This window comes from Rhinolophus ferrumequinum, chromosome 19, assembly GCF_004115265.2.
Source record: "Rhinolophus ferrumequinum isolate MPI-CBG mRhiFer1 chromosome 19, mRhiFer1_v1.p, whole genome shotgun sequence".
NCBI lineage: Eukaryota > Metazoa > Chordata > Mammalia > Chiroptera > Rhinolophidae > Rhinolophus > Rhinolophus ferrumequinum.
The window spans coordinates 54,639,696-54,665,185 of record NC_046302.1 but is presented as its reverse complement, the minus strand read 5'-3'; the positions used below and the strand labels follow the sequence as shown (position 1 = coordinate 54,665,185).

The following is a 25,490-nucleotide window of genomic DNA, read 5'->3' as shown; positions in this document are numbered from 1 at the left end:
ACCTTAAAACAAATGCAGGAGTGATACGCCGGGGGAGTTCTTGCATATTTGAAAATGTATTCAACTTCAGTGAATTGATAGTTTGGGCCAGTTACCAGGTCTTAGATTGAAATTGTTCCTTATAAACATTTTGCTCCATTGTCTTCTGACATTCCGTGCTGCTGCTGAGAAGTTGGATACCTACCTATCTGCTTCTTACCTCTTCATGGCTCACTGTTTCTTTTTCCATATTGTCTTTCTCTATGATGCTCTAGAATTTTGTGATTATGTGTCTTTCTTCATTTCTCTTGCTTGACATTCATTAAGCTGATTAAGTTAAAAGATGGATTTTAGATGACAGTGGGTTTGCATCCCCTGTCCTTCTAGCAGATGGTGTAACCATCAGCCTTTGCAGGTGTTTATGGAATAAAGAATCAGCAGATTTAAGAGCTTTTGAAGAGCTTGTTTTTGACAGTTTGCATTCCTTCATCTATTTTTCTTAAACCCTTGTGAATTTTGGACTGTGGCTGTAACTCATCCAGGAAGCAATTCTATAGACAATTTTGCAAATGTAAAAGTTCTGAATAATTTCATATAATCTATGTAATAAAATATTTTCACATTCTTCTTGGCATATTATGAAATATATTTAGAAAACTAGTGTTGCACTACTTTGTTTCACAATTTTATTTTATTGATTTTCTGAGGTTTGTTAGATAGTGAGAGGTAAGCTAGTAAACTTAGCGGAAATATTTATAATTCTCATCTTGTGGTGAATTCCTTCCCTGAATTATAACAATGAGTGCTTGAATTTGTGGTGTTCGGCAACTATTGCGAATCTCTTGTGTGTTTGACATGTTTTATACGTTTAGGGATGTTGTAAGTGGCTGTAAAGATAAGATGTTTTGAAGCTCTGACTGTTAGAATTGCTTGGAGGTTGTGCATGGCTTACTTCATCCTGGGTAGTTAGCTAAGGTGATGCAGGAAAGGGCCCCTGCCTGGAACACAATAATTGGGAGCATGCAACCCTGCTCTCCTGTCCTTCTCTCTGTTTTACCTGCTTCTTCTAGACCTCCGCATTGAAAGTTACCATCACACAGTGACCATCACGTGCTGGCTGCCCGGTAAATAGTCTTATTTCTTCTTAAAGATGTAAATTCCCCTACTTATAAAGAGTAGTACGCTCACAGTATTGGATAGGTTTATTAGAACAGAACAATAACATTCAAAACCATAAAAGGTATTTAATATTAATTTTAATGATAGTATCTGTGAAAAGAGGGTTAACGGAAATAATCTTATTAATGTAATTCTACCTTTAACTTGTAAATTATTTTGTCTTCCTGAATAGTAAGTTTTTATGCCCATCTTTCCTTGGTGACAAGGAGGCATGAAAGTAGAGACACATACACATATCTGACAGTTAATGATAAATTTTGAATATGTTTTGACCATACCTTTCCTGTTGGCACTTAGATTTCTGTTTTCTATCTTTTACTTTTCTCTCCCTTATGATCTGTCTTAAAATCTTTATTTTCCAAGAAATAGAAATATTTATAAGCATTTGGGATTATTTGCAAACTTGAAACTGATCCTGTTGCTTGACTTTTTAACCGTTGGATATTCCAAGAAAAGTAGTGACTGACTAGCAGTGCAAAAAGTTATTTGAAGAAAAGCACAAAGAGGTTAAAATTGAGTAATGGCAGATTCTTTTCACCCTCCTGGTGGAAAGTGTGTCTGATGTGCGTGCATTGTGGGCGTTTCCTTTGCAGAGTTCATTCGGTGGCAAGTAAAGTGACAAACAGACTTGGGTATTGATGAGCCTTTACATCTTATCTAGCTTATTGATAGGTATAAAAATACTTTGGAATATAATTACTTAGACCACAATATTTCAGATATTTTAATACTTATTGTTCTGTGTAGGTTACAAAATACTGCTTTTATTGTATTTGTGGCTCAAGTATGTAATTACTTGTTTAAAAGCTATACCATTTCATAGAAAAATTTAAAACTGAATGGCCCCTCGGGAGACAGATCAGCCTTCTGCCTTCAGTGGATTTTTAGGCTCAAAGCCAGAGAGTCCTGTGAGATAATGCCCTCATCAGGCTGCTGCCAGTGTAGAGGGCCAGAGGCAGTTGAAAAGGGTCTGGGGGATGTGGCGCTCCCGTCGGTCTTTGCGAAGGAATTCTGTCATGAATCACCGTGTCTCTTTCTTCCTCTTTCCTGTAGGGCCCCTGCGTGCATGACGAGGACTCTGGCCTGTCGCTCGTGGGAAAACCCGCCCTTCAGGCTCTTTTCTATCACTGCCGTTTTTATGAACATTTGAATCAGATGGTAAAACATTGTTACCTGGGACGGTATACATTTGATTTGAATTGTTCTGCTCTTAATGGAACTTCAGAAGGCAGTGATTTAAATGGTAAGTACATTATATTTACATTTCAAAAAGATGTAACATTTTTTTAAACAGTTAAAGACCCATGTGTTTGTTACAAAATATTTGAAAAATAGTGGCAAGTGCATAGGAAAAGCATTCATCCCTCGTCCCACTACCCAGAGGTTACCTTCCCTGTCCCACTACCCAGAGGTTACCTTGGCTAACTTAGGTGTATTTTCTTCCAGTCTTTTCTCTCTGTATAGCTTTTGTTTGTTTTGCATAATTGTGTTCACATCTTATGTACATTTTCACTAAACATTGCCTAAGCACTTTTCTATGTTATAAATTCTTCATGGAAACCATTTTTGAAATCATATAAATGTTTCATAAGTTATTTCATGCCCTTCAGCAAAGTTCTATAGTTTTGTTCTCTATTATTATCTTGAACTTTGGGAAGGTTCCTCCTAGGCAGTCAAGAATGAGACCTTTTCCTACTAAATTTTCTAATTGTTTTGCTAATGAAAAGTTGTTTGTATTTGTCATGTTACTCATTTGTCAAAATATCTTGCTGAAACCTTTTAATTTCTATTTTGGAGTCCCTTGGATTTCCCAAGTATGAGATCTTAGCACATGTAATAATAATTATGTCTTATAATAATTGATAATAATTTAATAAAAATAAATTGAATTTTAAAATTAATTTTTAAAGTAATTATTAAAAATCTTGATGTTATTTCACACTAACAGAAAAAGCACAAGATTAGTACAGAAAATTCCCAAATGTTCACATTTTACTATATTTGCCCCTCCGTGTCATGTGTGTATGTATGTATATGTGTATGTGTGTATAAATAAAGTTTATTTATGTGCACGTATCTGTGTATGTATATATTTTTGTGAACTGTTAAAGAGTAAATTGCAGACATGAAATTCCTTTACTCTGAAATGTTTAAGTGTAAATTTCTAATTCACTTTTCTCTTTACTTCTTGGAGGAAGTAAGAGGAAAATGACATTTGATGAACTGTTTGAACATTCTGAATAACTGCCCCTATTAGGAAAGGGACCCATTTAATTGTTTGTCTCCGTTATTCAGAGCATGGCCCTTGAACCAACAGCATTGAAATGTGCTGTGAGCTTGTTAGAAATGCACATTTATGGCCCCCACACTGGTTTGGGGGAGATGAATTTCTGGGAATAGGACCCAGGAACTGTTTTCACAAGCTGTGTGCTTCTCATGCACGTTAGTGTTTGGGAGCTGGTGCTCTTGAAGAATTGCGTAAGAGTAAGCTAAAGCACAGTCAACTAATTGTCATTAAACTTTTTGTGAAACAAATTTTATATATGAATTGATTAAGAAAATAAAAATTAGCAAACCTCTTGCCTTAGTTCTTGATTGGTTTTAAGTAATGAGTGTTTTTTCTGTTAACTGTTACAGTACCCAGGAGACTATTCATGCTGACAGTTTTCCTGTTGTCACAGGTTTAGATGACTCATTCAAGTTTTGGAGGGCTCCATCGAGGATGTCCAATCAAGATCCAGCTCCAAGTTCTCTCTCCACCTCGGAGACAATGGTACTTCCAAAGAATTCATAGTGCTTCATGGTGAATCTGAGAGTTTCAGTCCACACAGTGGAGAGATGAGAATGGACAGGAAGCGTAAGGTCCGCTGATAACGGCTGTGATCGACTTCAAGTGCTGTCTGCAGAACTAGGGCCTCCCTTGCTGGTACCGTCAACCGAATATCCTTTCAGATGGGTTTTCAATGTCGTCCCTACCTTTTTGGATCGACTCAAAAGTTAAAAATGTTTATCAGTAGTAGTAGAAGAAGAAAACAGATCTCATGTGGTTAATGTTTGATTACCCTGAAATTTTGCTTAAGGACAAGGCACTTTGGAGAAAGTTCCCATTTCAGTGATTCCGCTATGGTACTGATGAACATGTTTCTAATTGTACAGCATCAGATAGAAAGTTCGTCTTGATTATGTGAAACACCTGAAATTTATGTGTCTCTGCTTGTCTTTTTTTCCTTTTTCTTTTCATTCATAAGTTACTTTGTTCTGAAAAGTTTGAGACACTAAGTATTTGTAAATAATAACTGATACCTGGTTTCATTCCTTTTACAAGTGTACAAAATCATTTATTCTCAAGTGGGAAACATTACTGAAGTGTAAAGTGTTTTTGGAACATTGTTACTGTGTTGTAGAACCTATTAGGAAGGCACCCCTGCTTCCAGGAGCAAAAATAGACTGAGAATAAAGAATATACAGCAGTTAATTAGATGTACTTACTACAGCTTCTCAAGAGGCTGGTACTTTTTGCTACAGTTTTAAGAGTCTTTATTTTTTTCTAGACTCAGAAGAGTTTTTGAACATTCTAAATAAATACAATGTTTTGTTTTGAGTCCTTGAACCTTTATTTGGAAAAATAGAATCATTACTCCAGTTCCACTAGATGTCATGCTTTCCTTTCCAAGCTAGAAACAGTATATATCTTTGTCTCAGTAAGAGAAATAATGATATGATTAAGTGTAAAAAGGAGTGATGGTTATTTAGTTCAAAGAAGGACAGTATTAACATATGCTTAAAAGTAATTCTTAGATTACCTTCTTTGTTTAAGGAGCTGTTGACTAACCTGGAAATCTTCACATTCTTCAATTCTTTGCTTATAGTATGTACTCAGTAGAAAGCAATTGCTGTAATTAACTCCGAGCTACCTTAGCTATTTTGTAGATATCAAGTTGTATTTATCCTATACAAGAATACTGAAGTACAAAAAGACAAAGCAAACCGAACTTTTGTATTTCTTTATAATAATATATATTATAGATGAGGATACTAGATTTTCCAAGAAAAACTTTGGAAATGTTATTTCTTGTAATCATTATTAAAATAGAAGCACCTCTATTAATGTAGATGTCTTTAATTTGGGTTAGGATGTCACATACACTTTTAGAAATATACTAATGAAATCTGTTTTGTTTTTTTGGAATTGTTATATATATAGTTTTATGTAATATTTATTTTTTGTAGTTCCTCAAAAGACTACTATTATCTATTAGAATTTTTATAGTCAACTCTTTTCTTTCTTTTTTTTTGGATTCCAAACAGAATAGTTTTGGCAGTGGTGGCTTCACCAAATTCACCAAATTGGTGACTTTTAGTCACAAAAGTAGTCTAATTACACCAGTTCTACTAATTGTCATTGTTTTCCTTTCTGTGCCAGAGATACTATGTACCTTTGTCCCAACAGGAGAAAAATGTAGACAATTTATTTATTATACCAGTATTACTTCTAACCTCAACTGTCAGTACCCAGACCAACTAAACTTTCTCAGGTATAAGAAAATGTTGAAATTACAAATTGAGCTCTCAGTTGAGTGGATGTAAATTTCTTAATACACTCATCTGTTTATTTATATAATTATTTTGTGTTTCTCCTAGAATTGAGAAAAGATGCAATTTGTTGAGTGGTTTGTTTGTTTTTCTATTTTATCTTTCCAAGAAAAGCACTAAGTTTTGATTTGCGTCCTGTCATCCAGTGTGCTGGATCATTATCCATTCTGTGCTGCAGATGCCACCTTAGGGACTTTAATGGTCTATCTAATGAATATTGGTTCAATTGTTTGGCAAGCTCTGCATGGATTGCCACTTGTATGTTTTGTCAATTACAAATAGCATAAGGAGTGTCATTGTCACCTTGGGGGCATTGCCCTTGTAAAGAAGCTCTTCAGAGGCCTCCATCCAGCCGAATCTCTCCTTCCCCAGTAGGGTCAGGCATTAGTTGTTTTCCTCCTGAAATCTCATTTCCGCTTCTCAGAATACCCAGACTAGATAGGTGTTTATGCCCAGCACGTACCAGTGTGCAGCAACAGCTCTGTGAGCAAAATGTGGTCCTTTAAAAAATACATTGAGAGAGAACAAAGGAAGAAAATAAGGATTTGTGCTATGGAAAAAGGTAGGGTACAAACCTACTCCCATACTTAAACCATGGCGAAATATAGGGTATGAAAAGTTTCTGAGGGATTTGAGATGGGGATTAGCCAGGAGAGCTGTCTGTTTTTGGATATGAAGAGGTAAGATATAATAGCTATAAAGATCTAAAGATATTTCAGCAGAGTAACATAGCATGAAACATTACAATGGACACTTGTTTGGTGGTAGCTGAAAGTTTGTTCTAGAATGGAGAGTAGGTTGAGGACAGTTACGGCAAGGATGTATCTAAGAGGCTTTTACAAGGGAAAGTAGTTTTTTGTTGTTTTGTTTTTTGTTTTCTTTATTAGTTTCAGGTGTGCAAAACAATGCAATAGACATTTCACCCCTCACAAAGTGATAGTCCCCCATCCCCCAATCTATTGCTCCTCTGACATCGTATATGTCTATTACAATTCCATTTGCTCTATTATTCCCTATGCTATACTCCATATCCTGTGACTATATATAATAAATTATAGTTGACATTCAATATCATTCAACCTCAGCTTCAGGTGTACAGCGCAGTGGTCAGGCATCGACACCGTCCCTGAAGTGGTCTCCCTAATAAGACATGTGCCCGTCTGACACCCTACAAAATCTTTACAACATTATTGGTTATATTCCCCAAATGGTTACTAGAAGGGAAGAGAGTGGGGATGAGGGAGAAGGGGGAGGGATTAGACAGCATAAATTGGTAACTACAATACTGCCACGGGGATATGAAAGGGAAAGTAGATTTGACATAGGGGTCAGCGATAGGGCCTGCACATACCTCCAGTGTGGTGACCCCAGGAAATCCTGGGGAGATGGCAGTTTGCATGACAATGGAGAGAGAGAAAGACAATGATGTCTTTGTTTAAATAAACTTCAACTGCCTACAGATTACCTGGCATCTAAGAACCTGCGTGTTTTAGTTAAAAGGAAAATCAAGTGAGATTCTAGTTCCTAAGTAAGTGTTGGTAATACAGGCCCCTGGGCTATAGTACAGTGAAAATTAACAAGTGATTTGTTTTTGGTATGAAACCTCAATGTCAAGTCTATTAATAAAGCTTAGGTATTGATGTTTAGTGATACCTCAATTTTTTTTTTCTAATATAATTTTTTTGTATGTGACATTAGAATGAATACGATGGCAGATAAGAATAGGATATTATTCTGTTCCATGTGCATAGCACATACTATTTTATAAATATTCTTTAAAAAATTATTAGAAGGAGCAAATAATATATTTTTTTGTTTTTTTCTGTATTTGGTACTCACTTTGGTATGTGTGAAGCTTTCCAAACGGAGTTACTATAGATTGATAGCAGTTTCTGTCAAGTGCAAAGATTTAAAGAAGCTGACCAAAACATTTTGAACTAGATTTCAACAACAATATTCTGCAGGAACTGTAACTGAAGTAGAATGGGTTTGAGTCTCATTATATATTTGTACTAAAGTATACTTTCTTAATTTGGGTAAAAACCAATTATTTCGTATAGTAAATGTTAATGTGTGGAGAGAGCCGGCATCTTGGCCGTTAGAGCTCAGATGAGGACACCTGCTGCGTTGCTGTGACCTGCAGCCCCTGTGACCTGCCCCAGATGGGTTCAGTCCAACCTGCACCAGTTGAGGGTGGTGCCCTGTCACACATGGAGAAACCGTGTCTTAGAGCACTTCCTGTGTGGCCTGAGATCACAAAGTCAATAGGGGTGGGATAGGACCAGCGCTAGGAAACGCGTTCTCTTAAGCTGGTGCAGTACAGCTGAGGGACCCAGGGCAGCGTCCCAGTCATAAACGCGGCCTGTGAGTAAGCGATGTTAGCCTTAGGCAGGCAAGAAGCTTCTGTCATGTCTGCTCCTTCCTTCACTGGTGTTTTTCTGAGCTTATTATAAATTTTATATTGTACACAATCTAATTTGAATCATGAGTGTGTACACCTAAAGTGATTTGAACTTCTTGTTACAATTTGGTTAGAATTAACGATTATAAGTTGTGAAGCATACCTAAAATCCCCTAGAGACTTCTTATACCTTATTTTTGCTATGTGTTAAAAATGTGACTAGATTTTATTCTATCTTTTTTTTATACCACAAATCCTCATTTTCTTCCTTTGTTCTCTTTTAATTAAAAAAAAAAAATCAAACAGCTTGTTTAGGCACCAATACTGATGAAAGAGGATGGAAGGTATTATAAAATCATTCTGACAAATAAAATATGCAACTCCTAAATTAACTTTCAAAATACTTTAAAGTATCTAGTGAACTCTTTTGTTTCTGCAAGGCAGAATACAAAGAAAATTATCTTTGAACATTTGATGTAGTTTGTTTAGATGAAAGAAAAAAAATTTAAACTCAAATTCTACTTTGATATGGTAAATGACTTTGTTACTTCCCGCTATTTCAAAGCAATTCTTAAAATTATAACTGCATATTTTACAATGAAGCATGATTTAGAAAGCTTCTTTAGTTATCAAATCTATAAACACATTGACAAAAAGGTTATCTTTTTTAGTTTTTATGAGCAAAATTGGAGTCTGTTTTAAGACAGTAACTTGAAGTAGTGTCAGTATCAATCTATCTGCAACTAACAGGCTTTTTTTGCCTTCTGTAATACCAGGAGGTATTGATAAGGCTCAGTGTTATTTGTCTGATCAAGGGAACATAAATTGAAAATCTCAGGAAGTGTCCTGTGGCATACGTGAAAGTGAGGGAAAAATCCAGATTGCAGTTTTGCACTGGGGCCATTTTAATGAGTGGAGCAGGTGATAGAACAGGACTTAGACTCACTGTTACAAAAGGACAACCCTGGCCCCCCACATGGGCTTCGTACTGTCTGTGGGGTAGAGAGCAAATGAGAATGGGTATTGTCCACTGTGGGGAAGAGAAGGCATGGCTGAATGTGCTCAGTTTGCTCTTAAACTGAGCCAACCCCCATGTCCTCCACCTGGTAATGAGGCCGGAACTCAGTCTCTCTGAAGTTTCTCCATGGAAGGAGGAGACCGGGGAGAAAGAAGCATGTCCTCTCGAACAAGGCTGGCCAGCATTCTGCGGGCGTGTCTGAGGGCCTCCTCTGCCTGGAGGAAGTTTGTGCTGTCACGATTACAGCCCTGGTCTCAGGATCCTAATTAGAGTTTACGTTCGGGCATGTCCCTTACTTGTCGTCCTTACCTCTAACGAGGACCTGGTCTATATCAGGTCTAGTCTGCCTGTGGCGTTGGACACTCATTTGAACCTCCACCTTCCAGCAGCTAATACTTGAATTTCAAAATTGACTAGTTGTTACCTGGATTTCAAGGTGACAAGTAACATATTTACATATTAATGCGTATTGTTAAATATAATCAAATACATATGCACTGAAGATTATTTTCAGACAAGCAAGGATTTGAGCATAGAATTAGAGTTCAGCTTAATATTATTTTGTCTTATTAAAATATACTAATATAGCAAACTAAAAAATATGGATGGCTTGTAGAAATATAAATCACACATAATCAATTTTTAAAACAATACATTACTATATAAAGAAGTCCTTCCGTTATCTCAACCATGTGGGTTAAGTTATAATACAACTATTAGGTGCTTTCTAGAATCCTATTTTCTAAATTTGTGTATCCCTTCATTGGACTGTAAAGGGAAATCACAACTTTTCTTAATGCTTGACCTTCGGTCACGAATCACAAGTTTGCTTTCTTCTAAGGAGCCAGGTTTCTCATGGGCCCTTAAACACTTCTCTTCCTGCTTTAGATGCTGTCTCTGTTTTTGTCAATAGTGAAGACTGCTCATGTGTTTGTCATTTGAAAGGATGCTCCCTGAAAAGATAAAGGATTCCAGCCTCACTGTCTTAAATTTTGTTATACAAGCAAAGGAGCTTGGGTGGCAGGAGCCAAGTATGTTAGTGAGCTTCTGCAGAGCTTGTGCTGTCCATCTGGGTGTATGATTGTAACATTATCTGCATGTCTGTTGGCCGCTATATATATATATATGGCCTATATATATATTTGTAGGTCTCTTATAGCCAATCGTAAGCAAATATAATTAAAAAAGAAAATGTTAGGTATTTTTTTCTATTATGTGGATCTAATATTATATAAAATAAGGCATATATAATACATTCCTGCTTATGAGTTATTTATTTAGACCAAAATTTATCTAGGTTTACTTTTTAGATGAGTTTACATACTTACCTTACTTTTTTTGACTACACTTTTCATCATTTATTTCTTGTTATTGTAGCGTATACTTTAAGTGGTGAGAGATGATTAAGGCCTTAAGCTGAAAGAGGGATTTGAAAAGCTGTCTATTAATTTCATCTCCCATTTTCTTGAAATTTATATTCTTTTTACTATCAGAAACTGCAAATGAAAATAACCTTAGTTTTTGCTTTCATTCTATTATATTAATCTAAGATACCCTACTTTAAGTATTGGGATAAATATGCAATCTACTCAAATATTATGCGCAGTGTAGTATCTGATTTTGTGTAGGGCTGATTCAAAAGTTCATTTGACAGCCCCTGCTGTGGCACCCACTGACCTGGACCGTACCCAGGTGTGGGAAGTTCATGCCATCTCAGAGAAAACAAACTGATGGTAAGAAAGAGAGTGATATCACCCCTCTAGATAAGATATTTTTTCACAGAGGGGGTGCCCAACCCAGTTTTAGGAGACCAAACAGTCTGCTCATCTATAAACCTGTAGCAAAACTGTGTTTGCCTTCTACAGAATTTCTGTTGTGTTTAATGTTTTAAAAAATGTTGCATTCTGCAGTGTCAGCATATTGCTTAATTTTTTAAACACTTCTTTTGCGATATGGGGAGAAGTAGAGAAACATTTTTTAATAGTGCTGTTAATTTTTTCATAGGCACTATTAAAATTTGTGTTTGCCGTTTGAAACTTTAAAAAACTCTTATTAGGCATCAAGAAATGCAAGAAATTGATCCAAAGAAAATGAAAACATTGGCTTGAAAAGATCTCTGCACCCCCATGTTTATTGCAGCCTTATTTACAATAGCCAAGATATGAAAAAAACCTAAGTGTCCATTGAGGAATTAATGGATAAAGAACATGTAATATATACATACGATGGAATGTGATTCAGCCCTAAAAAATGAAATCTTGCCATCTGCAACAACATGGATGGACCGAGAGGATATTACGCTGAGTGAAATAAATCAGACAGAGAAAGACAAATACCATGTGATGTCTCTTATTTGTGGAGCCTAAAAATGAATGAATGAATGAATAAATAAACTAAGAAGCTCATAAAAAATAAAATGAAAAATATCTCAAGGACACAGTGAATGATAGTTAAAAGTAGTATATTTTAGCTATTCAACATTTGGGTAATAAAATAGGCCTTATTGGGACCTTAATATCCTTAGTGGGTTTCAAGTTAGAACGTCACTCCTTTGAGTTACTGATTTACATAAACTTAACATATCCTATAAGAAGTAGAAAATGCCATTGAAAAACTATTATAACTATCAAGATATGGAATGTTTTCCAGTTAGACTGATGGGTGTGGTTTTGTTATAAACCTGTTTAGGGATATCTTTCTTGCGTATGTATTAGTTGTGTTTCATTTTCCATGTAACACTGTGATTGTTGTGAGTAAAGTAATTTTTTCGCTGATCCATAGGTGACACCTTCATCTGGGAGTGCAGAATTTTCACCCCTTGTGCCCTCAGCAGCACCTCTCCCTGAAGTCTCACATGACCAGTTTGTGGCTCAAGGTATTCTTTTAGGAGACATTTTACTTTCAAAACGGAAAATGACAAGTCGGTCCAGACAGATATTTTGAAAGAACAAAATTAAATAAGTCACAGAACAAAATGTCTAGATAAGAACAAAATGAAATGTCATGGAACATGATAGAATAAATTAGAATAAATATATCAGAAAGTAACAAAACAAATCCTCTTAACTAATAAACAGGAATTTGACCCGCAGATAAGTAGTCTGATTGCCATATGGTTCTTTATCAGTTAAATTTGGTGTGTGAATTGGGGAACTGATGGATATTAGTTAACTTCATTTTCTCCCCTCTTTTGGGAAAACACTTCAATTTACCATAGTAGTCCACTTGAAACTGAAGAGAATTTGGTCCTGAGTATTTTTCAAAAGCTATGCTTCCATTTTAAAGTACACAGAACGTATTGAGTCTTTATTTTATTACAAATACATGATGAGTCGTATAGGATTTATTTTTATTAATGGCAGTATATAGATTTTACACTTTGTATTAGGGACTGCTTCCAACTCTATTATGCTTACACACACACACACACACACACACACACACACACATTTGAAGGTTACAACATAGTATTCAATTCCTAATTGTAAGGAATAGACTATCTAAAAAGAAGGTGATTTTAAACAGTGAAGTATGAGCATCTACAGAGAAAGTGCTTTCTAAAACTTCAGAAATACTTGCTTCATTAAGTCTTTACTCTGAATTTTCATTATAATATTCCATACTTTCCTAAATGTCCCATTTTGGTTTTTAGTAATTTACATTGACAATATACAAAAGTATTTAATTGTGAAAGTACTTACTCCATTCTCTTAAGAACAAAAGGAGCAAACTCAGATTGTTTAAATAGCTGCAGACACAGGGCATGAAATGAAATTTGATAACAAATTTCAGGAACATTTATCTGTAGAAATGTGTTACATTATTCTTTTTTGAACAGCTTTATTGAGATATAACTCACATACCACACAACTCACCCATTTAAGTGTAAAAACCCATTGGTTTTTAGTATGTTCACAGAGTTGCACAACCACCACCACAATCCATTTTAGAACATTTTCATCACCCCAAAACGAAACACTGTACCCTAATTAGCAGTCACTCCTCGTCCACCCTGTTCTCCTCAGCCCCAAGCAATCACTAATCTACTTTTCCTCTTTATAGATTTGACTGTTTTGGACATTTGGTATGAATGGAATCATACATTCTTTTATGACTGGCTCCTATCACTTTACATGTTTTCAAGCTTCATCCATGTTGTAGCATGTATCAGTACTTCATTTCTTTTTATTGCTAAATAATATTCCACTGCATGGATAGACCACATCTTATTTACACATTCATCAGTGATGGACATTTGGACTTTTTTTTTTTTTTACTTTTTGGCTATTATGAATAATTTATGAATATCTATGCACAGATTTTTTGTACATACACTTTTGTGGGGTTTTTTGTTTTTATTACTCTTGAATTTATTTTATTTTCAAGGATTATGCTTAGAATGTGTATTTATGCACAGTTTTACTGATTATCATTTCATTGTGTGTATTTGATTTAAAAAAAAAGCCTTTTAGTCTTTTTGTTGAACCTGCCACACATCTTTGAACAGTGCCGGAAAGCGTCAAATATATGTTGTTGATGAGCCTTAAGACTAGAGCGAGTTTGTTGTCTTGTTAGATGTCTTTCTGAATTCCATCTCTTTACAGTAACATTTAGATGGAATTATTTTTGGCGATAATGAGATTTTAGTTCTCTCCACTGGAAGAACTAGCAGGATTTCCCAGTGAAGCTGGTTACTCCTTTCTCATCTTATTCCGTTAATTCTTGATTAATTTGGGAATCATCACATCCCAAAGCGATTTAAAACAGGATAAGAAGAATTTTCTCTCGCATGTACATTAGGGCCACTTTAGACATCCAACTTTTCATTTTGAAATTTAGTTTCTAACTTTTATAAAAGAAAAATTCCATTATGTTATAAGAGAACCTTTCACAGGGTTTCTCATGATCTGTAAAGCTACATTTGATTTACAAAGTTGAATCATTACAAAATAAAAATGTTAGTATCTTTGAATACTATACATAGAAGTAACTGGGATCATTCTCTCCAGATAAAATATAAAAATTATATTGAATGTATTGAATGAGTTTGAATTTCCTAAATGCTGTGCTCTTCCCCCTTTACTGGTATTCTTTCCTTCTATATGGTTGCCCTAGAAATGCTGAAGACATGTAATACGTATGGTGTGAATAGTATTTAAATTTTTTCCTTAAAACCATTTGAACTGTTTCTGTGGAATTACCTAAATTGGACTTTCCCAGTTTAATTTGGTTTCAAATATCAAATCTTTCTTGACAATATATAGTCCCAAAGTGCCCCCCGCCAAGGTAATTCATTAATTCATTACAGAGTGAAAGTGATCATTTATAATGGAGACGCGTAGTAGACAGCACCTTAATCAAATGGTCAAGGTGAACACCACCAGCAGTGGGACAGATAGGAGTCATGTTTGTCCTGATGTGATGCTCTGAAGAGCTGATCATGAGGAAACACCAAACGTCACACGTTCTACAAAGCAACTGGCCTGTGTTCTTCACAGAATATCAGGGTACTGAAAGACAAAGCAAGTCTGAGGAACCTTCCAGGTTAGAACCCAAAGAGACAGGGCAGCGTGATGCAAAGTGTGATCCTGAATTGGAGCCAAACAAGAAAAAGAACTTTTTTGCTTTGCTATAAAGGGCAGTAATGGGACAATGTACAGCATTTGGAAAAGGTCCATAGATTAGATAAGGCCACTGCATCCGTGTTAATTGCCTAGTTTTGATAACTGTGCGGTGATTATAAAAGACAGAGTCCCTATTTAGGAGCTTAACTTAAGGTTAAAGGGACATTAAACTGCCACTTACAAATAGTTCATAAGAAGGTAGGTAAGTAGCTAAAATGGGGTAAAATACTAATATCTCGGGATCTGGATGAAGGTATGTGGGAATTCTTGGTACTTTTTGTAAGTCTCAATTTATTCAAAATACAATATTTCTTTAAAAGAGACGTGATGAGTGAGGGTCACGAAGGAAGGTCTGAGGCAGAGCCGCTCTCGTTAGCAGTCCCCTGCTGTCTTCTAGGAAAGGCCCACGGTCCCTGTCTTCAATTCTAAAACCAGAATCTTGAAGACTGAAAGTTTTCTCAAATTCCCTGGGTAGTAACCCTTGCCCAGACCGGAGGACATTTGGCTGCAACACCTGACCAATACTGGTTTGGCTGCTTTTGCTTCTTTGGTCATCCTCTTACTGTGGTTGTGCATATGCTACACTGCAGAAATATTGATTGTACTGTGGGAAGTTGCCCAAGATCCCATTGGAGGTATTCATTAATGTATGCTATGTGTACCGTAGTATTTTTCTCAAATGCGAAAACATTTTGAATTCTGAAACACTCTGGCCCCCAGAGTTTCAGAAGGATTGTGGACCGTCTCTTTGTTTCTCAGTGTCTGAATGCTTGAGACACAAAACTGTGCTCTGCCATTTTTGCCTTGGTGTTGGTACTTGCACCCGAGGCAGACACACACGTGTGCACGTACGCCGGCACACACACACACGCAGTGGAGGACGGGGCGTCCAGCTCCTGGCCACAGCGTTGAGATGAGGCGAGCACTCGGGGAATTGCCCAGCCGTCTCTCGTGGGCACGGTCAGGGTCTTGCCTTTGATTGTCAGTACTCGGGAATATTGCACGTGACCGCGAGGTAAAAGCATAGTGACGTGTGTACGCTCATCTTCAACCCTAGGTCAGCATGAAACTGCGTGTCCACGGCTTGCTCACGACCCATGCCTGGCTGCTCCTCTGCCCAGACAGTGTGTCCTGGTCACCCCGCCTCTCCTTTCCGCCGTGTGCAGCCTCCTCGACAACCTCTTGGTGGTCGCCCCAGGAGACACGGCAAACGCTGTCCGGCACGCGCGGCTGGTGGAGCGTCTGTGCAGGTAAGACAAGTGCTCCGAGAGGCATGGCGTGGACAGGCTCCGGTCACCTCCAGATGTGCTGGTCTGGCCTGTGTAGGCTCACTCCACGGCAGGCTTGGCCCTGCCACAGTCGTCTCGACAGCTTTTATTTCAGATGTTAAGTTGCTTGTAGTGGTTTGCTGTGTTGACTGGTAAGGCCCCCCGCCCCCTCAGAAAATCCTGAGTTCTTGAAATGCAGAGCTTCTAAACCTCGTTTGTCCTCCCACTCACTTAGGGACTGTTCAGTTCCCTTGGTCATTCCAAAGGGAAGTGAAGGAGTTTGGGGATTTATCTCCCTCGTGGTCATTCCAGAATTATGTCCATGATTGAAAAATCATTTTAAAAATTCATTTGGAGTTATTTAGTTATGGGAGACTGAGCTTTTTATTACAACGTGTTCTGGTAAAATTTAGGGAAATCATGATTGGGTTCTTTCAGTGTCTAATATGAATAAGCCTCTGACATAACTCTTTCTGATTTTGTCATTGATGATATGCTGTGGTGAAAAAGGCCTTAGATACTGAATTCAGTCCAACCTAAGGTCTAGTTATAGGTCATTCACTCACTTGTGTTGCAGCCCTGGGAAAGTTCACTTTAATGTCGGGAGTGGCACTGGTGACAACTACTTAATGAGCTTAGTGCGAGGACTAAAAGTGATGCTTTTCATAAGGTTTCATTAGGTATTTTTCTTCAGAATTCTTCCCACATGTATCTGATAAGATTTTTCCCTGTGTTGGATAATATTAGGTTGATGCAAAAGTAATTGCAGTTTTTGCAGTTGCTTTTAACCTTTTAAACCGCAATAGGATACTTTTTCATAAACATTTATTGTCTTTATTTATAAAAATCCATGCTCTTGAATTCTATTCAAGGTTACATTCGAACTTCAGATTCTGATTTATTAATCTTTAATTAGAAGCCTACTAATCGTTGGAAGGGTGTTCTTTCTCTGTCCTCCACAGTGTTGCAGATGCCACCCTCATAGAGGCACGTGTCCAGGAACTCAGGGTCCCGCTGCCTTCGTCACCGCCCGTTGAACACACCCAGGCTCAGGTGAGCATCTCCTATCTCCCTGTGGCCTCCTGTCTGTGTGTCTGTTTGCTGTAAGTGGCAGAAACATAAATTCTGCTGAGGATACACTAACCATAGGAGACGGGGGGAAATCTCTCAGGATATACGTGGTATGATGAGGTTATTTGAAATAGGTTACTGAACATTTCAATGAGACACCTTTGGATGGGAGAAAAGAGCAGTGGGGTTTGAAGACCTAGATTCTATTCCTGATTTCGTCCTTAACCAGCTATAGATGTTTAACCAGCTAGCTTTGAGCACCATATTGAAAAAGGGGGGCATTGTGTAGCCCCCCTCCCTCACCCTTCTGTGATTTTAGGCTATCTCTGTCATTTTCACCCACATTGGAGTTGTTAAAATACTTAGTGACTAAGTTCTGTGTCTTTTCAAAACCCAGTCTAATAAGACTACATTAATTTTTGTTCCTTCACAAGTATTTTTAAGTCCTGGCCTATAGCTAGAGTCTACCTGTAAAGTATGTTTAACAGTTGCTAACAGAAATGTTACCTCAAAATCAAATTTTAAGAAGGGCTACAAGATTTATTTGGGGTGCTAATTAAAGGTGGACTAGACCAGTATCTCTTGCTTGGTGATGACTTCTTTGAGCTCTCTGAATAAGGGAGACCCCCTCTTACAAGGCTGGGGGATACTGTGCGGTCATCGTCGAAGCAGGTGTCCCAGTGCAGTGTTCTCATTGGTGACTGTGCTTATTGCATGACGGTGATGCCCTCCATTTTCCTGTCTGTCCAGCCAACAGTCGTTATCAAGGCCCCACCGTATACCTGGGTCTTCCCTAAGGGAATAAAGCTAAGATCCTTCCCTCAAGTTGGGAGAGCAGACCATGAGCAAATCCATATATGCCTGATGACATCTTAGATAGAGAGAAACTAAAGCGGGGACAGGAAGTGACGTCAGTGTTGGGAGGGTAGGGTTTTTCCGCATAAGAAGGGGGCCTTTCAGACAGTGACCTGTGACCTGAAGAAGTGAGGAAGCTGGTCCTATCCGCCGTAGCAGGGCCTGGGATTGGGGTCTATTTGGCCTTTGTGAGAGACAGCAGGGAGGTCAGAGTGGCTGGAGCAGAGTCCGTGAGGGGAGGGGAGGTCAGAGGGCACGCTGGGCGCCGTGCAGGCAGGGCCTGGCCATAGCATCCGAGTGTGGAGCGCAGTGCCAGGCCGGGGGCAGGGGCTCATTCAGTGCTCGTGGGATGATGAAGAGGAACAGCAGTAAACATTTACGGGGTGCTTGTTTGTATGAATTCATGGAAGCCTCAAGACAGTCACATGAAGTGCCGTTCGCGGCCTCATTTTACAAAGGAAATGACTGGAGTCCAGAGGTGAGTAACTTGTCCAGGGCTGCTCACACAGTAAGAGGCAGGTCCAGGATTCCAGCCCACACAGATTGGTTCCAGAACCCACTCTTCACTACCTGGTTTTATGTAGCCTAATTGCTTCTTGGCTATTTTTCCTTACACGAGATCATTCATTCATTCCAGAAAAATTCTGGAACGTCTGTTTTGCCAGATGGTGTTGTCGGTGCTAGTGCATCTGAGCAAAGCAAACACCCCCCACGCCCCCCACATGACGTCGGTGTCGTAGGTGCCGGAGACAGTTAACGGTCATTAAAATGTGAAGTGTTTGATTAGATGGTGACAGGTGGTGTGGAAAACAATAAATGAGGAGGGGTAGAAGTGGGAGCGCTTGTTTATTTGTGATGGGGTGTTCAGAAAAGGCCTCGTGAAGCTGAGATTTGAACGGAGACCTGAAGAGGGAGGAAACAGGTGTGGGTGGCTTGGGCAGAGTGTGTAGGCAGAACTCCTCACGGTGGTGACTTAACTGTCAGCCAGGGTTCGTGTGTGCTGCAGTGTGTGGTTGGTTAGGGATCTGTTTTTCTCACGAAAGCGTTTCAGACATAAAGAGCTCCTTTGTGAACTGTATCAATATTTTATTAAATCTTCAATATGGTAATTTACAAAAGAATCTTTAACAATTCCGCGGTTTTGTCTCTCTGATGCTCCTTATTGGCTCTCACTTTCCATGGTTAATATATTTATGGTAGCACTTCATACATCCCGAGATCAGACTTGCTGTAAGTTCAATAGTGTAGGATATGCAGGGATCACAGAAGACTTCACAGCAGTAAGGAAACTAAGTTTCACATTTTACCTAAGAGGAGACGTGTAAAGCCATCTGCACATTTATGTAATTTAATTGGGCAGATTAAATGAAGGGGGAGACAGATGCATTCGGGGAAGTAGTACAGAACTATATTTTGAAATAGTCTGAGGCCACTTATGTTAGAGGCGCATATCCCTCCGTGAATTCATAACAGCCCCTGACTCGCAGCACTGCAGAAGAATACGATGGGAGGAAAAATGTGTGTGTGTGTGTGTGTGTGTGTGTGTGTGTGTGTGTATACACATGGGTGTACATAGAAGGAGAGGGTTTAGAATATCTCCCTAAATTGGATTTTATGGACTCTCTTATTGCCTGAAGATAATGGATAAATCACAGCTTTTTCTTTATTATCCAGGGAATTATCTTTTTTACGTACTTGTGCCAGTTAATACTTGTTATAATATTAGTGTCAAGAGTTGGTTTTATTGGCAATAGTGGGGAAGACGGATTTTTTTCTTTTATAATTAAGAGTAGTATTTTTATGCTGAAGGATAGTTGAGGGCAAATGTGGAACAATTTGCATTTTATTTGTAGCAATAATGAGGCTGTTAGGCCAGCTTCCCCCACCACCCACTGTGCACTTGGAAGAGTGTTTTGTAACCTTTCTTCCTTTCTTTACAAAATTGTAGGCTTTATGGCTTTGGAATGCCCTTTTCTGCTTCTTCCAGAATATGGATTCCACAATATAGCTATTTGAAAAATTATATTTATAAGCCTTTATAAGTCTTTCTTTCTCTGAATAAATTCAAAATTTGGCTTTGAAAATATTCCTTGCTTTGGTATTATTAATATTATACTTGGTGGTGTTTATGTGGCCATTAATGACACGCTTATAAGAAAAATAATGCTTTTTTTCCTATGCATTCATTTGGTCTTTAAAAATTACAATTAATGTTTTGTTATTTTTTTTTATTAAGTGACAAAGGAGTGAGTGATTATAATGCATAGAAAAGTAAAATCCTTTGTCACTGAGATGGCCTTTTCCAATGATACATCTGTTTTCCTTTTCTCCTTCTCCCAATAGGTGTCTTTTCTCCTTGAATACCTGTGCTCCTTGTTCCGGCTTCTGCAGTCGTGTTTGTTGGTAGATCCTGACCTTGTGATGCAGGACGAGCTTCTGAAACCTCTCACCACAAACATCATTGGACTTCTCACCATATGCACCAAAGATCTATTAGGTAAGCTTTACTATTTTAGTTTAGGGTGGAAGTAAATAATACTGAGGAAGAAAAATCTTACTTTGCACCAGACATTCACTTCAGGGTTATGTTTTACATTCGTGTTCTTTGCCAATATTTTGGAATGTTTTATAGTGTATTTTATAAGTGGTTCCAGGAGACCATTTGAGGTTAGTGTGTAGTATCATGAAAGACCATCCCCTGTGCTGTCAGCTTAAATGAGGGTGAAGTTCTTCGTGCGGTGTTAGAATGTACAATGAGGTTTAGGTGTTAACCATTCTTATAAACTCTGGCTAAGGCCAGATGACGTGCTAGTAACTCATTTGCAATAACAAGGGTAAGCAAATCTAGCATATAATATCAAAGATTTCCTAAGGTCTGAAATTATTGAAAGATAAACTGATGAAAAGTTGAATATAGTGCTTAGTAGTAGAAACAATGTGGGATTTTTATCAAGATTAACATATTACAATTGTCTAAAATAGTTTACAATGAAGTAGTTGATCATTTGGTAATTCTCTTTGCCTGTCAGTTCACTCTTATGTAGTCCTTTGAATGTTATGGATTTGCTTGGTTTTAGGCCTGGTAAGTGAAATGTTTTATGATGCTCAGCAACGCCGGTCGTCAGTGTCTCATCAGTGTTACAAATTATCCCAGTGCTATAATAGAAGCACAGGAATTCTTTACTGGGAGATTTTATAAGCAGCAGTGATGTCCTAATTGAGCTACTTAGGTTAGGTTAGGCCAAGCATTCTCTACCAGGGGGATAGCACCCCCCAAGGAGCAGAAATTGACTCTTGGGGGAAAGGGGCAGGGGACAATATCCTAGCTGTTGCAATGGTCTGTGGCCCCCCAAAGCGCAGCTCTACCCAATGGCATCTTATTCCTTAGCACTTAATTTCTCTTGTTGGGTTTTCTTGGTTATCACTGGACAAGCATTGACATCGCACCCATGGAAGGTACACAAGAAATGTGCAAGATCAGTGCTAAAAGTTTGATGGCTGTCACTGGAGGACTTTTGAGTCAATGCTTGATCCCAGAGCCACATGGCAAGAGTGGCCTGTACTTCTTGGCCATTGACTGCCTTGCGGATGTTTTTATTGATTCTGTTGCTTTTGTGTGTGACTTGGGCTTTGAGAATTAAAGCCACATACAAAAGTAGTGTATATTTTATTATTTAATTATGTAAAAGCATTTAACTCATCATTAATCATGTCAAGTGCTGATAAGAAAACTGTGATGTCTGAATGTATATCTATAAGTGGTTCAAAGTTATTTTCTCGTATCTAGCAGAAGTTAAGAGTTCACTGAAATATTTTTTAAGAAATTATTTTTTTCTTTGGAAAAATAAAAGTTTTGAATAATTTTATAAAAAATTGATTATATTTCTAATATATATATTTATATGACTTGCAATTTCCATATATAATTTGCTACATTTTAATGTATATGAATAAATTACATTAGAAGTTATTCAGCAAGCACAGTTATAAAGTTAAATGTTAATAGCTTTTGAATTTTTAATTTAACTTCCAACTTAAATATTTTATTTGGCCCTCTTATGCCTGTATTGTATATAATCAGTAAGCTTTATACTTACTGTTTTTACATGTAAAGTACAGATATATAGGTAGTACATAAACAGATACACGATATCTGTGGAATTAACATTTCATGGGGCTGGGGATGAGAAAACATGTCTAAAAGACTTACGGAGCCGATAATAACAAAATGGCTGAGAAACATCGAGAACTGTTATAATCCAAGCTCCCTGGAAGGGACTGTTTTCAGGTGCCTCGTAGGTGCTGACGAACTTGGAGGTGAGTCTTTGGTCTTCTGCGTGGTGATGGAGTTTGACAAAAGCTGGCAGATGTGGACGTAGAGGGCAGTCCTAAGACTGCGAGTGCCCTCAGCTCCTGTTGGCCAACCACAGAGAAGGGCAAAGCTGTTCGTATCCTAGAAGGGTAATGGCTGCATCTTCAGCCCTGGGCAGAGCTGCAGAATCCTCTTTTGTATCAGTTTCCCTTATGAGGCAATACTCTTCTTGGTTCTTTAAGGAAATTCTCTTCTGCCATGACCAGGGCACAGTGTGTTTAACTCTCTCATCCCTGCTCAAAGTTGCTAGAAGGGATAAAGAAAACAGGAGAAACTTGACTTTTATAGAAGTCACACTAACAGTGACTTGTTTTTACAATGGTTTATAAATGGTTTACAACATGTAATTCTGAAGTTATGGCTTAACATTCAGTTTGTCACACTTTCTGTTTGTTGTTGAATATGATTTAATAAGAAGAGGATGTATGAATGTGTATTTATTTGTCTAAAGGAGGGTGGAGGGGAGATTTCTTTAAGAAGCAATGGAAAAGTAATTGAAGTAAATTTTGGATTATGCTAAAAACATTTATGTTCATTTGATGAGTACATGCTTCTTATTTTAAGTGTAATGAAATGTCTGGTGAGTTTTGTATTTTAAAAGGCTCTTTTTCTTCTTTGTGTTAATAACTTGAAATGTTTTGATTCATTTTATAGATGTAGAGTTAATATCGGCATTTTATCAGACGTGGACACACTTATTTAACCTTCTGGCCACACTCCTGAGGAAAGCTGGTACTGCCTCTCTCCCGTCGATTACGATGGGCCTGGCCAAGCACTGGGTGGCAGTGATTGGTAAGAAGATTCTTTCGCCAGGCTCGGGGTTTGTCTGCTAATAAAAAATAAAAGTTAAGATAAGCATTATTTATGATTTTAGATAGGATATATTCTCTAAAATTAAATATTTATGGTATGGCATATAAAAGAGAAACCAGGTACTTGCTCTGAGATTTTGCAGTGCACTTGAGGAGCCCAAAAAGTGGTTTTGAAAAATTGAAACCCATTTCAAGATACCATAAAAACAGGTAAGAGAAGCCTGTGGTGTAATGATGATGCGTATGACATGATTATGAAGCAAGGAGGTCGATTTTCTTCTGTTGGTGTAGAAACCAGTCTCTTTCTTCCCAGGTATGCGCTTACTGCGAGTGGGTGAATCCGCATATGTCGGAGCCTGTGTACACGATGACATGGGAGGTTACAGTCAAAATAGTGTCTTGTCTCAAGACATGGGGATCTTCCTATAGCACAGAAATGAGTACAGTGTAGTTAATGATTTGTATGTTTTCCATGTACTAGTTGCCTGCTAGAATAAACAAATGATTATTTTGTAACATGATTTTTTAAGTGTCTTTAATTTTTCATAGCTTCTTCTAAATTTTAGCATAGCAAAAAGCCTTTTTTTAAAGTAATGTTTATAAAAAAAGTTTGTTACTTTTTTAAAATAACCAGTTTAAATGTATTCAGAATTGAGTTTTTTAAGTTTCACTAATTCACTATTCAGTTGACTTTTTCCCAATTTTATTTTATCATTTGGTCATTCTGTAAATTAGATGTATGATATACCTTATAACCAGAGTGCGAGTTATGAAGTAAGATTTATGGGGAAATCACAGGTTGAACAAGAAACAATTGTTAGGTGGCTGGATATAGGAGTTCTGAGTTTATTCTAAGGGGAAATATATCCGTTTAGAGATCATTATTTTGTTAAAAGAGATTAAAATGGAAAGAGATTGACTGAGTGATTGAAATTGAGATTTCCTTCTTGCATCATGTTGGGGAGGGCTAGTCTTGCGAAGCCAGATGCTTTATGGGACTCATGGGGCACCTCAGCCAACCGGTCACCCTTGGTCACTGCCTGTTTTGGTAAACCCAGTTTTACTGGAACGTGACCACACTGATTCATTTACTTACTGCCCAGGGCTGCCATCATGTCACAGGCCTGTGACCCACAAAGCATAAAGTATTTATTTACTCTTTGGCTCTTTGCAGGAAAAGGGTGTTGACCCCTGAGTTAAACCTGTTGACCCAACACTATTTTCCTAGTGATGAAATAAAGACATATTAAATTCAAAATCTATACAACACGCACACAGTTTATATAATAATGGTGCCAATCAAAAATAATCTACTACATAAGCAGTTAGCTTTGATAATAGTCATGTTAATGAAAACATAACTAATAAAAATGATCATTGATATTCCTTGCCATGGAGTTACTTGTTTTTTGTTTTTCTTATTTTTCATCCCCATACACGTCTAAAATATCATAAGCTCACTCTGTAACTTACGTTATCTATAACAATATTTTCTCAAACTTGACTAATATTTAGACATTTAAATGAACATAATTCTCCTGAAACCCCATGCTGACTAAATTATTTTTCTTCCATTACTTAAGAACATAAGAATTTCTATAACCTAAATCTAGGCAGAAACTTTCTGGTTATAACTCTAACACAAGTATGAATCCAAAATAATATAAAAATAAAACAACAAAATTACAAACCAGTGCTATCAAATTAATAAAATTAATGTAATGCAGCAAATGTTCTTTTGATTCACTGAGATCAGTGCTCACAACAGGAAATGAATGAGTGATTCAGTGCAGATTCTTTTATACTGGTTTGCCTGTTCTTCCCGCTCGGTTATATTTGCAGTTCGGTTCATCACCACTCGCTCTCCGTCTCGGAGCTGCCATAACGCCATTGTTCCCCAGCGTGCCGACACTGCACACTAAGCCCCGTTTTCAGTAGTTTGCCATCACTTTGTTTGAAGCAGAGACACAATCACACTTACAAGGTGGTAATTTAGGTAATCCAGACTATAGTTACATTACTATTTTTTAGATTGGCACTGAAATAAAAATTAAGAAGTTGAAAACTCTAGAGACTTTGTAGATCCCAGTAGATCCCAGAGGGATCAATGCTCATCTATACATAATCCTCTTGTTTTGAGTCTTAGCCAATAGATATCGTGTATATGTGCATTTGTACATGTTGTGTGCACACACACACACACACACATCCCTATTCATATATAAAAGAACTCATATAAAAAGGAAAATGAAATAGATTCCTTCATTCAGTATGTTGTCTTAGTACGGTTTAAATTACCTTTAAACTGGAGGTTATTC

At 37.5% G+C, this 25,490-nt stretch overlaps 1 protein-coding gene across 1 annotated transcript in view; it reads left to right on the top strand.

Annotated features, from left to right (window-relative positions):
• The window catches only part of RTTN (rotatin), a 126,160-nt gene that overhangs the window by 75,223 nt on the left and 25,447 nt on the right, over window positions 1-25,490 (top strand). Inside the window, exons 33-39 of the mRNA XM_033087793.1 lie at window positions 2,212-2,401; window positions 3,840-3,931; window positions 11,952-12,045; window positions 15,852-16,044; window positions 17,025-17,115; window positions 20,332-20,485; window positions 23,015-23,152. Coding sequence (XP_032943684.1) covers window positions 2,212-2,401; window positions 3,840-3,931; window positions 11,952-12,045; window positions 15,852-16,044; window positions 17,025-17,115; window positions 20,332-20,485; window positions 23,015-23,152 — 952 coding nt within the window. The remainder of the gene's footprint in view (window positions 1-2,211; window positions 2,402-3,839; window positions 3,932-11,951; window positions 12,046-15,851; window positions 16,045-17,024; window positions 17,116-20,331; window positions 20,486-23,014; window positions 23,153-25,490) is intronic.